General features: G+C 42.1%; 2 protein-coding genes and 1 pseudogene across 3 annotated transcripts in view; 1 reads left to right on the top strand and 2 right to left on the bottom strand.

Moving 5' to 3' along the window:
• Window positions 1-335: 335 nt before the first annotated feature.
• Window positions 336-4,990, top strand: LOC308089191 (retinol dehydrogenase 14). The gene is made up of 4 exons (XM_080433762.1): window positions 336-665; window positions 2,723-2,965; window positions 3,281-3,583; window positions 4,226-4,990. Exons 1-4 carry the CDS (start codon window positions 545-547, stop codon window positions 4,483-4,485), a joined length of 927 nt encoding a protein of 308 aa, XP_080289888.1. The 5' UTR covers window positions 336-544; the 3' UTR covers window positions 4,486-4,990.
• Window positions 4,991-6,135: 1,145 nt separating this feature from the next.
• On the bottom strand, window positions 6,136-7,662 carry LOC308088920 (FAD-dependent oxidoreductase domain-containing protein 1-like; the record flags this gene model as incomplete). The annotated part of the gene is made up of 1 exon (XM_080433503.1): window positions 6,136-7,662. The coding sequence occupies one exon, from the start codon at window positions 7,660-7,662 to the stop codon at window positions 6,136-6,138; it is 1,527 nt and encodes a 508-aa protein (XP_080289629.1).
• A 2,609-nt stretch (window positions 7,663-10,271) lies between these two features.
• Window positions 10,272-13,884, bottom strand: part of LOC308089269 (calcium/calmodulin-dependent protein kinase type II subunit beta-like) — a 73,611-nt pseudogene continuing 69,998 nt past the window's right edge. Inside the window, exon 26 of the transcript XR_013935088.1 lies at window positions 10,272-13,853. The product of XR_013935088.1 is annotated as a calcium/calmodulin-dependent protein kinase type II subunit beta-like (transcript). The remainder of the gene's footprint in view (window positions 13,854-13,884) is intronic.

A 13,884-nucleotide genomic window follows, 5' to 3' on the forward strand; every position in this document is an offset into this window, starting at 1 on the left:
AGACAGGGATGGACTGTAGAAAGGGACTAATACAGGTTGAGAGTGGGGCAGTGGGCAACTAAACATTGTGGGCAGACCTCAATGTTAAATTAGTTATTTTTTCCAAAATGTTAAAAAAATCAAAAATTATAAATCAAAAGAATAATGCACGGTACATCATTATCAGACCAAGATGTACCCTTCAACTTCTTGTTTATGCCCTGCCCAGAGTTTGAAACTACACACTCTGGTACAGTAGGTGGCGGTGTGGACATAAACATTGATTACGGTCTGGCATTATCAGAGAGAAGAAGAGCAATGTCAGCTGTCTCAGAGAAGAAGAAGAAGACATTCATTCATCGCAGGAGGAGCATTTATTTCTCATCTCTAAGATCATGGATTCACTAAGGATACTCCCTGACAAAATCACCAAGATTCATCTTCAATCTGAGAAACTAATGGAAAACTAAACCAGCAACAAGCCAGGTTTAACAAACGTAACAACAGTCTGCCCCTCATCATCAGACTGTAGGGGTCCTTTTCCTGGTTCATTCATTCTAAAGACATGTATGTTTTGTATACAATTGTCGCGTCTTTGTTTGCATTCTTTGTCTTGAAATGGCTGAAAAAGAGAAGGTTTTGCAGCGACCTGAAAAGACTTGATGGAAAAACGGTTCTCATCACAGGTAAACCATGCATATGTCTTTTTTGCTCTGTATAAAATGAATGAAATACAGTGTGTTGACTGAGTGTGTTGACATTTCTTACAGGTGGTGTAAGTGATATAGTTGTTAAAATATTATTGTTACATAGGCTAGCTCAGCCTCAGATCTATATTCTGATACCGTGTTTGATCAGGTAGGGGTCTACTCTCTCCAGCTCTATAGTAAACGGAAGGGATACTGTATCTAATCAGCAAAGAGAACTAATTGGAAATGATGAAACAAAGAAACGAGCAGACAAACAGGAACACTATAAAAATGAAGCTGATAATCCCCCCCTCTCTCTCGCTCTCTAACTGATTTGATGAAATTGGCACCCCACCTGAAAATGTATTTTCTAATAAAGAGCTGGAGAGATGGGAGACCCTACACCCTGGAATGGCTGTAATATTACATACATTTCACAGTGGTGGAAGTACTCTGATATTACTTAAAAGTAGCAATACCACAATATAGAAATACTCTGTAACAAGTAAATGTCCTGTGTTCAAAATTAAAATCAAAATCAAATTATACTTAAAGTACCAAAAGTAAAAGTACTAATGTTTGAAAATAGCAGATGTACAAGCTCACACCATGTCCCAATGTGAGCTTGTAGATCGGCTATTTTCAAATAGCCTATGTATAAAATAGGGCTAATGTTTTATAATATAATAATCTATATCTGCAAAGGAACTAGTAACTATAATGTTTTCAAATAATGTGGAGTACAAGTACAATATTTGCCTCTGAGATGTGTGGAGTAGAACTAAAAGTATTGAAAATTGGAAATACTCCAGTAAAGTAAACAATACCTCAAAATTGTACTTATAAGTACAGTACTTGAGTAAATGTACTTAGTTACTTTACACCACTGCTATTTATTTCATGTACACACAGTCACAGCCCAACCTGAACCATCATTCCTATGACCTCCTGTGACGGTGAGTCATCACGCTGGCATTAAAAGTTGTGGCGCTGCGTGTCACTATACTCACCCAATAATTAATTGCTGCGACTTAACAGCTATTGTCATCTAGTTTCATATCCATATCAAAGTTATTATGGCAGAAAACGTGAGTTTAGTCAAAAATATATCCACTTTTCCACGCGCTTCACACGGAGAACATCTCCTACCCGACGGGCCTGAAATGATTGGTATACAAACAGATTCGTCGCGGTGTTGTGTAATTAATCACACCTGTGTCTCTAGGGCAGTGGTTCTCAAACCTTTAGATTCCAAGGTCTCCCCTTAACTCTGACAGACAGTGTACAAATGGAACCAAATGGACCCATTTGTCAGAGTTACAGTCCAGACCTGTAAGGGTCAATTTAGACCCCTTATAAAGGAACACAGAGAGTCCCTGGAATCCACTTTGAGAACCACTGCTCTAGGGGCTAGGGAGAGGGAGACCCCTCTAACTGAAAAAGACTAGAGTAGTGCTGCTCACTATTTAAATATATAGAGCTTTAACAATCATTTTGTTTTAACACATTAAGACCCGAGGCCCAATTCTACAAATGCCTTCTAAAACAACTTTTTGTGCTAAGGACCCCCAAATTGATATATGTATTTTGCCGCGGACCCCCCCATCAGATTTATTTTTGTGCCAGGGATCCCCAGAAGAGAATATGTGTCAAAATCATTCAAACACTTTTTCAAAAATGTAAAAAAAAATAGCAGATGTACAAGCTCGCAGTGCGCCACGAAGTGACGCGTTGTGAGCTTGTAGATCTGCTATTTTTGAGAACTACTGTTCTAAAAAATAGTTTTTTGAAAAACATATGTTGCTATATGTATATAGCAAAACATCTGAAATTACACTTTCCCGGTTTTAACGGGTTAACAAAAAAATATGTGGTTCTCTTTTTTTTTTTTTTTAAGGACCCCCATAACTCTGAGAATGTAATGTACAAATGGAACCAAATGTACCTGTAACAGTCTCTGGACCCCACTTTGAGAACCACTGACATACACCACCTTTTAAGTAAGAACAGAAAATAATGCTAATGTTTTAACCATTCCCTCATTTCTATTATAGGTGGAAGTTCTGGCATCGGCAAAGAGACAGCTGTGGCTCTGGCGATGCGAGGTGCCCGTGTCATCATCGCTTGTAGGGATGTGGAGAAGATGGAGAAGGCTGTAAGAGAGATTAAGTTCAAGAGCCACAGTCTTAATGTTCTCTACATGGAGCTGGATCTGGCCAACATGTCTTCCATCAGGGAATTCTGTAAGGGCTTCCTGCAGAAAGAGAAGCGTCTGGACATCCTTGTCAACAACGCTGGTGAGTCTGTTGAAAACCTGATTGAGCTGAACCTCTTTCAAACTGGCACATCCCTATTTTAGGCATGTCATTATAGGCGAATAATTTTCAAAACTAGCCGATCTACAGTACAAGCTCAGCTCAACACGCGTTGCATCGCGACACGTGGTGAGCTTGTAGATCGCCTATTTTTGACGCACGCCACCGTCATAATGAAAAAGTATAAAATAGAGCTTAAAGGGATAGTTGCATTATCTTCCGCCATTCACCTTGCAGTTCAGCTGCCTCATCATACTTGGATGTTTCCTTTTCTTTCCCATTTTGCCGCCCATGCAGGCATACCCAGTGTTCTGGACTGGACGGACGATGGCTTCAGCATGTGCTTTGGGGTCAACCACCTGGGCCACTTCCTGCTAACCAACCTCCTCCTGCCTTGCCTGAAGGAGAGCGCCCCCAGCAGAGTGGTCACCCTCACGTGCTCCAACTACAAGTACCAAAGGCTGAACTTCCAGGACCTCAACTACAACCTGTTGCCGTTTTTCACCTACTGCCGCAGCAAGCTGGCCAACATCTACTTCAGCCAGGAGCTGGCCCGCATCACTGAGGGGAAAGGGGTGACCACCTATGCAGTGCATCCCGGTGAGAACTTATGAGAAGCTCTGTGTACTAGCTTACACGCCTTCAAGTTTTACTTGTACTAATGTGGGAAAACACAGTAACATCATAGTGCACAACACATTACAAAATTCAGGTGATATTGGTTTGCTTAGACTTTGTAGGCTTGCTTAGACTTTGTAGGCTATCAGCCCATGCAATACGGCAGTATCAAATGCCGAACAAACAGACTTGAGGGATAGTTCACCCTTTTTTTCTATCAATTAGTTACCCCATGGAGACTTGAATTCATGGATTTTTTTTAGTTTTTGTCGCATTCCTAAGCCAGTAATTTGATGACCAGCGGACCAGTAGGCAGCGGTTCCGGTAGGAGATACAAAGGAGACTCTTTGTGTCTCCTACCGGAACCGCTGCCGGTCATCAAATTATTGGCTTAGGAATGTGACAAAAACTACAAAAAAATCCATGAATTCAAGTCCATGGGCTGACTAATTCCTAGAAAAAAAGTCATTTTGGGGTGAACTATCCCTTTAAGGCTCAAGGACGCTTCGACACTGACACAGTGTGTTAGTGTCGGTGGTCAAACTGGGAACAGCCACTCTACCTCCTTTGAAACCGCCACCCCACTGATCCTAATGTCTCCGTTTGTGGCTCTGTGTGCTCCAGGTTTCGTCCATAGTGGCTGGACCTGCCACTTCTCCTTCCTATTCCGGATGCTGATGTCGGTGATCATGTGGATGTTCTTTGTGCCGTGTGAGCTGGGCGCTCAGACGGTCGTCTACTGTGCCGTGTCGGACGAGGCCGCCCGACACAGCGGGGGCTACTTTGTAGACTGCCGGCCGGCCACCTTGCGTCCTTTTGCCAGAGACTCCGGTGTGGCCAAGAAACTGTGGGAGGCCAGTGAGAGACTGGTCAAACTGGTCTGATGGAGAGTGAGGTGATCAACAGCTGGACATCAGCACTGGACTGTGGTGGACAGTAACTAAGTACATTTACTTGATCGAGTACTGTACTTAAGTACATTTTTCTTTCTGTATTTTTTACCCATGAGTATTTGTTTTTTTATATACTTTCACTCCACTACATTTTTTCATTTTGATTCCATTACATTTAAGTACATTATTAATTAAACACTAAACCTATTTCAAATGTAGTGAAAATAGCAAGGTCACATCGCGACCCTATTTTTGAATTCACTCTAGGGTCTCAGATCCGGACCCGGGTCCACTTTCCAGGTGTTGTGATTAGTGTGAACACTGCGTAATGTACCCGGGAACGGAACAGTGATCCGTTCCTCGGTATGCTTGGACGAGTCTGGAGTACAATTCATGTGCATTAGGTGTGAAACCCAACTGCTATTTATATTATATTATATATCTTATCTTATGTGAGTGAAGCATTCTACCTGGGTTACACCCTCTGATAGTTCTACTTGAATATTGACATTAAATATTATTTAATGTCAATTTAACGTGACATCACTGATATGCGAGCTCGACGGCATATGCTCGAGGTTGGTTATAAGATACCAAGGATACATCAGTGATGTCACTGTCATGCGATGCTTGTACAGAGCATCTTTTTTCTTTTTTCAATAAAGATTGATTTAAAAATCAGATGTACCTAACTGAATGCTAACAATGCAGATTATTGTTAAAGAGTGATTAGGATGTGGATTCTAAAATGTAAAACAGGTAATGTGCCCATTAATACATCAGTTATAACAGCCCTGATACCAAAATGGTCACACGTAATGTGTTCCTACGATTTTTGCGTGTACCGCCAAAGACCCATGTATTGTAATGTAGTACATAGTGACCTTATTCAGAAAAATGCTCACCCACAAAAAAGGTCAGCAGTTGGAAATGTAAGGTATTAAATGACCTATTTATGCTATTTAAAGTTAAAGTGGTTAGATATGTGTGTGGGTTTTATAAATATTGAAATTACAAGTATTAAAGGTCCTATGACATTCATTTTAACTTTTTTATGTTTTTTGGGGGGTTTTATGACCTCAATTACACCCAAAAAACTGAACTTTGAACATTCAGTGGATTTTCTGTGGTCTGGGGTTTTCTGAATAATTAGGCTGAAAAGTGAGCTTGGCCCTTGGCCACTGAATGTCATGAAACCTTTAACAACAACTTGTGAGTAAACTACATTGGATCAACTGGAACACAGGTTCTTTTTTTTTCTCTCCTGAAAGGTAATGCTTTTGGACAGGCTTCACCATGTGAAGCATGTGGACAAGTCAATTAACCATCTTTGTGATTGCTGGATTCTACACATCTGATTATGCAGAAACGGCACAGGACACATTACACACACCAGATACCAGGGACGTAAGTTAACATAGCACATAAAGTGGGTCAGCTATACTAATTTCATATCTGCAAAATCAGTCAATATTATCGTAAAGTGATCTTGAATTGTTGCTACAACACGTCTTGCCACTAGCAGCAGCACATAAAACATTTCTCAGTGATAATGGAATTTAAAGTAGGTCACTTGGGCTTTCTTCTCCACATGACAATGCCAAAGCACCCCATCCAAGAAAATAGTTGACCTAAAACCAGTTAAAAACTAATCTCCAACATGGGTTCCTGCTCCAGGATTCTTCTGAAGCCGAGGCCACTCAAGTCCAGGGTCTTGAAGTTTCCCTCAAGAATGAGCTCAGCCACAGCCCGCCCCACCGCGGGGGAGTGCTGGCCGCCATGTCCACCGAACCCAGTGGCAAAGTACATGTTGTTGACCACGGGGTGCATGCCAACTATGGCATTCTGGTCGAAGGTATTGTAGTCGTAAAAGCCTGCCCATGCACTGGTAACCTTGAGGTTCTCAAAAGCGGGTACACGGTGTGCCAGGTGAGGCCAAATCTTTTCCTCAAAAAACTGGTGGTCGACCACCACATTTCTGGCATCAGGCTCCTCCTCCTCCTCTGGTGATGTTCCAGCAATGTAGTTCCCACCAAGTCCCTCTCTCCTACAGTATACTCCAGAGTAGTCGATTAAGAAGGGAGTGTCCAGGCCCGGTCCATCAGGACAGTGTAGTGCGTAGATATACCTTTTCCTAGGCTCCACAGGAACGGGGATGCCAGCCATGGTGCTTTGGGGACCCAAGCCAATGCCCAGCATCTGTGCCAGTTTACCAGAGAACGCTCCTGCTGCATTCACCACAACAGCACACAGGACAAGCTGATAGTCCAGACTGTTTGGCATCTGAACTTTAACATGCTTTATCCTCTTGACGTCCATACAGTCTCCTTCTTCAGTTGCCATTATATTTGTTCTATAGCTAAAACCTGTGACCTCTCCAATGCACTGCTGGACGCCCATGGACATGGCCTTTCTCCTAAAAGCATTCAGCAGAGTCCAAGGGTCAAACCAACCCTCATTCTCCAACCCATATGAAGCGAGCGCGATACCATCTGTGTTGATCCATGGAAACTTGTCCTTCAGTTGCTTGGGGGATAGAAGAGATACTTTAGCTCCAGCGTCCCTCTGTGTCTTGTAGTTCTTCTCCATGATATGAGCCACATTCTCGCTAGCCAGGAAGAGGTATCCTGAATGGTTGAACTGCAGGTCCACTGGATCTTCATTCAACACACAGAGATGTTCATTGATGTTCCTCATGAAGTCAGCAGAGGCCAGGGAGAGCAGGATGTTCTCAGGCAGGGAGAACTGTTGTCGGATCCCCCCTGCAGAGAGGATCGTGGATGACTGGGAGTACGTTGGGTCCTTCTCCACCACGAGTATACGAACACCATCTCGAATCCTCTCCTTCTTTTTCAGCCAGTAGGCGATGGACCACCCCACCACACCCCCTCCAACTATCACTATGTCAGCTCTCTCCGGTGGCAGGGCTGGATTGTTGGCAAGGGGGGTCCAGTCACTCCCTGGCATGGCATCTGATGCCTTCTGCCTAAAGGCTTTGAACTGAGACTCCAGATCTTTGAAGAAGTCATTATGCAGAGGTGTTCCGGTGCTTAAGCTTTGACAGCTGTGTCCACACAGCAACGTGTGTCGTCGGGTCACCCGCAAGGAACCAAATAATAATCCGGGAACCGTGCGAACAGTAACATGAAGTCCTCGCCACATTGACATTGCTGGAGCTGTTTAACTGATGCTGTGTGCCTTTATGCCACTATGTAAAAGCATCATATATAGACTAGTGTGAATAGGATCGACAAGCGCATGTCTTCGTCAGGAACCAACCACTAACAAAGGACAAGTGAAGTAGTAAGTAACGCACCGAGAGGTGCCTTCTGTTAGCTGTTAGGTGTCCAAGCAGAACTTAAACCGAGATGTCTAACCCAAGTGGTTCACGAGATGACAAGTGGTTCAGAGTCTGAAATAGAATATAAGTGGATAGGGTTCTGTAACACGTGAGTATCTGGGCCAAATACCCGGGTTGGCACAGAGGGTGCTGATCTGATGCACCATTAAATAGTTAACTGCTGTCAGCATGACACATGCCCTATTTGGGAGCAGCTGCAGTGGGAACTCCATATATGTTTATGTCTGAGTCATACTGATGGGGCCCCCAAGGTCCGCGATCCGCCCAGCCACCATCCACCGCCCACACATTAGGCAATTGTAATATAGGATAGGATACCAATAGAATGCATTATATTATTGTATGCTATCCACCTGTTTCCTAGGCTTTTCACTTCCTGTGTGTGTTCCACTTCCTGTCGATTTGATCCAATGAAATCCAATGAAACTGGTCAGATGACTAATGATATCCAATGAAATCCGACAGGAAGTGGAAAACACACAGCCTACCCACCCAGGAAACAGGTGAATAGCCTATATCCCTATCCTTTATATTAAAATTGGCTTAAAGGGGAATTTTGGACTAAAGTTTTCTTACCTTTTCTATGACGTTATGATATCTTAGGATGAATGGTACAGTAGAAAATTTTCATAACTCCACCCCTGAGCCGCCACAGCTTAAAAGGTGCGCGGATAGGCCTTAGGTTAGATCACATATTTTAATGGCTTTTTTTTTTTTTTTTTTTTTTGAGATCTGAGGTTCATAGTGACAAAACGCTGTCACCAAAAAAAACAAAAACAAAAAAAAAACAGAAGTCTCGCTAGACGAGATTGAAATCTCGAGATTTCAATCTCGTCTAGCGAGACTTGTTTTTTTTTTTTTTTTTTTTTTGGTTGCATAGTGTTCTGTCACTATGAACGTCAGATCTCACCAAAAAAATATTTAAAAAAAGCTATTAAAATATGTGATCTAACCTAAGGCCTATCCGCGCACCTTTTAAGCTGTGGCGGCTCAGGGGTGGAGTTGTGAAATTTTTCTACTGTACCATTCATCCTAAGATATCATAACGTCATAGAAAAGGTAAGAAAACTTTAGTCCAAAATTCTCCTTTAAGGGAGGACAGGCCGGCCGACCGGCGGACCTCTGACTTATGTCACTATGACTCAGCCATAACCATATAAGGAGTTCCCAATGCAGCTACGCCCAAATATGGAGTGTGTTGTCTAACCTCAATGTGTTGTCATGGCATCAGACATCAGCGACTGACAGATACAGAGATCCTGTTGTCCAGAGCCACAGAGCCGGCCGCTATGCCCATATATGGTCATGTGCATAGACAGATAGCTCCATATATGGGCCCAAAAGGACACAGACGGGTACAACAGGTACTCTGACAAAGCCCCATACACTATAACTCAGACATATATTGGTCGGATTGGCGGTGCGATGTATAGGTGTAGGGGCTGCTTAGTGGCCCGAACTTCTAGTTATGTGATATTCCGCTAGGGAGGCAGGGGTGGCCAATAGGGCCATTCAATCCGCTAGTGAAGCCACAGAGAAAGCCACAAAGTGGCTTCGGATTAAGAGGGCTAATCCATGGTTTGCTGTTGGGATGCAAGTCAGGGCCTGATCAACCCCGGCTGGGTCGCCTGTGCAAGAGTGTCTGATGTTGTGACACCCGATGATCCCATGATGCATCACTGAGGATGCGTCCTAGTGCATCCAGAAGTTTATTGCATAATACAGTATATATATACTGCTCCTACCTGCAAATACATAGATGTGAGGCATGGACCATCTACAGCCATCATCTCAGGAGCCTTCCATGTGGGATGCCTCTCTAGAAGATCCTCAGCATCTCTGAAGGGGATCAAGTGAAACACATCGAGGCGCTGGAACCAGCAGGACAAATGTATACCTCTTATAAGCTAAATATACAGTAAGACCAAAATTAGTAGTACAGCTTTTAAAGAAAATATGATAGATCTATTTGTTAATAAATGTGTTTTAATTCATTGTTTTTGTAGAAGTCTAAGGAAGACATTTTCTTCCAGAGGTGCAAGCAGGAAATAAACTGACCTGGTCATGTGACCTTTCACACTAGTCATGGCACTGATACATTTTAATCAAGAAAATCTATTTAAGATTTTGCCCAAAGCCAACAGCAGTTTTAGGGCTTCCAGAAATGGAAAACAAAACATGTGGTCACAAATGTGAGCGGTGTGATTTAACAGGTTAATCATGGTATACTATTTATAACTTTAGAGCTAATGACAGAAAGCAGACAAACACAAAGATCCAAGCTTGATATGCTGTCAGCTGTAGCTGACACACAATGTGAATGTTCCACTTTTCATTCATCTTTAAAAAAAAAATCAAACATTAAGTGTTTGATTTTGTCACAGCCTCATCGTTTATAAAGACAAAACATGTTCAGTTTTATACTTAAATTGTCATTTTATTGATAACACAACACTTTTCTTGAAGTTAGAGAAACACACAAAGCACATAAGAGAACAGAGCAATAATGTGAAGAGTCAGAGAACTAGATAGATCGAGATTAATATTATTATACAGAAGAAACCCAAACAGACAAAAAAAGAGACAAAGGGAAAATAGAAAGAGTCATCTGCAGAAGAAATGACTGAATAAGGTGAGAAACAGAGGGACGAGGGAAGGGTGAAAGAAACCTACAAAAGGAAGTTAGCTCAGTGTTGTCAGCACAGCTGCTAGTATTCATTTGATAGAGAAAATAAGACAGCAGAGCTGTAGAGAGACTTCAAAACATGGTCGTGTTAAAACTGACTGGAGGTCAGTAGAGCTAGCATTGACCCAAAGCCAAAGTGCTCCGAAAAGGACACCTGCTGTGAAATAGCCCACTGATTATGTTATATTATAAGCTGAAGCTCAATTTCCAAACGGATGAACTTGTAGATCCGCTATTTTCAGCACATGACACCCGACAGTAAAAATCAGGCTTGACATTCTGCCCTCTGTGTCCCGTTTGTTTTGTCCTGTGTGATCGCACCCCCTAGTGGACTGCATTCATTCCGACACCTTTAAAGTCCGAGTTGGATTAAAGTGTTGTTCCTCAAAGTGCCATCATGCTGGTTGGGTGAAACATGTCCTGTTCTACAAAAGTTAGCCAGCACTGACAACACAGAGGCAACCATAGAAAAGCATGCTAAATAATCATCATAACATCATCACCACTATCCTCATACTTAGTCATCCTTAGTACCAAAACCACCACCACTACCACCCACCATCATCACCACCACCATCATCATAGTCATCATAATCATTATAATCCTCTTCAATATATCATCTTGGGACAAAAATAGTTATATGCGCCTACAAAGCTGAGAAAATAGATAGAGAAAGGTTTAGTATACTAGCATTCAGTAGAAAATGAGAAACCAAATAAAAAGGAAAAAAACACCATAAAACGAGTGTCTCGTCATCATGCAAAGAAAACGTCAGCAACTATGCTAGTTAGTTGCAGTTGTGTAACACTGTATACTCCCTCATTTAAAATGTGAATCTTATTATATTGACTTCAAGGCTAGTAAACACACTAAGAAGAACAGAGGAACAAAGCCTTTGTACTGTACAAATGCAGCGTTTTCTTTTTTTTTGAGGGGGCAGGGGGTCATGTTTGGTGAATGATAATTTAACTTACAAATGAGCCCTCATGGGTCCATTTGGTTACATGTGTAGACACTGAGTTACAAACGGACAAACAGATTTCCACTGTACCGTCTTAGTGTGAACATTGTTAGCAGATGACTCCTGGCAAACACAACCTTTACCTTGTAGAGCCTGCAGGTCAAAAGCCTTATCACACACACATGGTGACAAAACATTTTGTTTGGAGGGATAGTTCACACAAAATACACGCCTGTTGTCATGTTTCTACATAAATGTTCCCCTCGGGTAAAGCAGGGCTTTCTGAAACTCAGCTTTAGGGGAACAATACAAATAAAAAAACGTTTGTACATTACAAATGCTTAAACAATGAGAAATGCAACGTAGGCAAATTATATAATAGCCGCCGGAAAAGAAAAACAGTCCACATTGGTCGGTTACAGTAAAACACACATGCAGGATGTAAATTGTGTGTACTATCCCTTTAAAAGAAAACTTGTGCTTACATGCAGTGATGTCCTTTTGAATAATAACAGAGCATGAGCTGTACAACAGGAAAAACAACAGGAAAAAGAAAGGAAAAAGGCAAATTTTAAACATCCGCTCAAATAAATAAATAAATAATCAAAATAAATATAAACCTGAGGACTAGCCACCGGCTGACTGCCTGTCCAATGAGACGGCTGCACGTCAAGTCCCTTTCATGTCGGTCTGACCAATAGTGGCCACACACCTCCGAAGGCAGCCAATGACAGATAGGAACTACTGAACTGACCTCATTGGAAGTCAAAGCTCCAGTCGACCGTCAGCTCTGTAAAGTCCATCTTTTCATTCCTGTCAACACCTCTGGCACAAACACATGTTTCTAATCAAAGCTGATAACACTTGATCGTAACACAAGACACAAGTCAAAGAGCATGATGATAAAAATATGGAAAAAAAAGTAAGAAAAACTAAACGATAAGAAAAGTATAAGTTGTGGACTGAAGGCAGAGGGCTGATATGTCCTCTAAAATAAAGCCTTCTCCTTCAAACTTTCCTCTCTCACACACAGCATACAACTCCAAAATCTCCCTCTAAGGAGTAGGCTACACATTAATGGAAGTGGACAGGCACACCCGCATCATGCCTCATACGCGCACACACCCACACACACACACACACACACACTCGCACACACACATGGCATCCTGTCAAACCCACTGGTATATCACTGTCCAGAAATAAGAAACTCCCATGCAAGTCTAAAAAAAACACACACGTACTGTATGGCCTCATGGCTGATGAAATCTTTCTTCTGGCAGATGTTTCAAATTCATAGAGCCTCTTAGCTCTTCCTTCATGGCCCTCTCTCGTGTAAACTGTCATCACTGACGGAGGGTTTTAGCCCAGTGTTTGGATAGGGGACAGGACTCTACAGGATGCCTCAGAATCGCATTTACTAAAGTACAGTAAGTGTTTTGATGTGGAAAATGGACAGAAGCACCGTGCGTATGACGCGCTATGGCTTTAGAAGTAAGGCTGCAATGTTGCCTGTAGGATTGGAGAAGACAGGGCAAACATGCAAGGTAAAAGGAAAGTACACAGGAAGATCCTGTTAACCCCCTGTTAATTTATCCATGTGTAACTCTGAGTGCACAAATATAAGAAATGTAACCAAATGCACTCTTACATTTGTACACTCTGAGTTAAATGAACACTGAGGATTTTACTGTGTTTAGATTATAACCCCCCCATGCGCTCATCTGAGCCATCTGAGCAGGCATCTGCTGGGTGAAGCACTAAAAGGTATTTCCCCTCGCCCAGGAACCAAAAAATACTCCTTCCCTTTCCTTTTAGTAACATGGTAGACGTTGATATGGATTTCTTCTATATCGTGTATATGTTCTGTAGAGGAGTCTTCCTGTGATATGTGCATTGTGCAGCATGTTTGCCATTGCCATGAAGAGTGCAAGGAGGTCCTGATTTCATTAACTAACACTACGGAGCGCCAAACTCCAATTCTTTACATGTATAGTATGTAAAGATGGCAAATGTAATAAAAAAAATGTATTATTATAAACTGCCTTTTCTTTGCACCTCAACTTAGTATGTTTGTAAATATTTAGATTCAACAAAAGAAGATGCCAAGCTTAATGACCCATCTCCAGTTAGAGAAAAACAAAAAGGATCCTCATTATTATTTTTGGATTAGCACTTACTATGTGCTGATTTAAGCCTGACATACAGTTAGTTATGGGCGGGTGTCACGCACCGAAAATAGCAGATCTACAAGCTCACAATGGGTTGCGCTGCGATGCATTGTGAGCTTTTAGATCTGCTATTTTCGGTGTGTGACATCACTGCGCAACAAAGTATAAACCAGGCATTACTACTACACACACACACACACACACACACAC

This window comes from Gymnoscopelus braueri, assembly GCF_963280865.1.
Source record: "Gymnoscopelus braueri genome assembly, chromosome: 7".
In the NCBI taxonomy this organism is placed as follows: Eukaryota; Metazoa; Chordata; class Actinopteri; order Myctophiformes; family Myctophidae; genus Gymnoscopelus; species Gymnoscopelus braueri.

Bases quoted from the DNA above. Each gene is read 5' to 3' on its own strand.
- LOC308089191 (XM_080433762.1), top strand. From the start codon at position 545: ATGTATGTTTTGTATACAATTGTCGCGTCTTTGTTTGCATTCTTTGTC. The intron at 666-2,722 runs GTAAACCATGCA...TTTCTATTATAG, and splicing joins AAAAACGGTTCTCATCACAG to GTGGAAGTTCTGGCATCGGC. The intron at 2,966-3,280 runs GTGAGTCTGTTG...CCGCCCATGCAG, and splicing joins CATCCTTGTCAACAACGCTG to GCATACCCAGTGTTCTGGAC.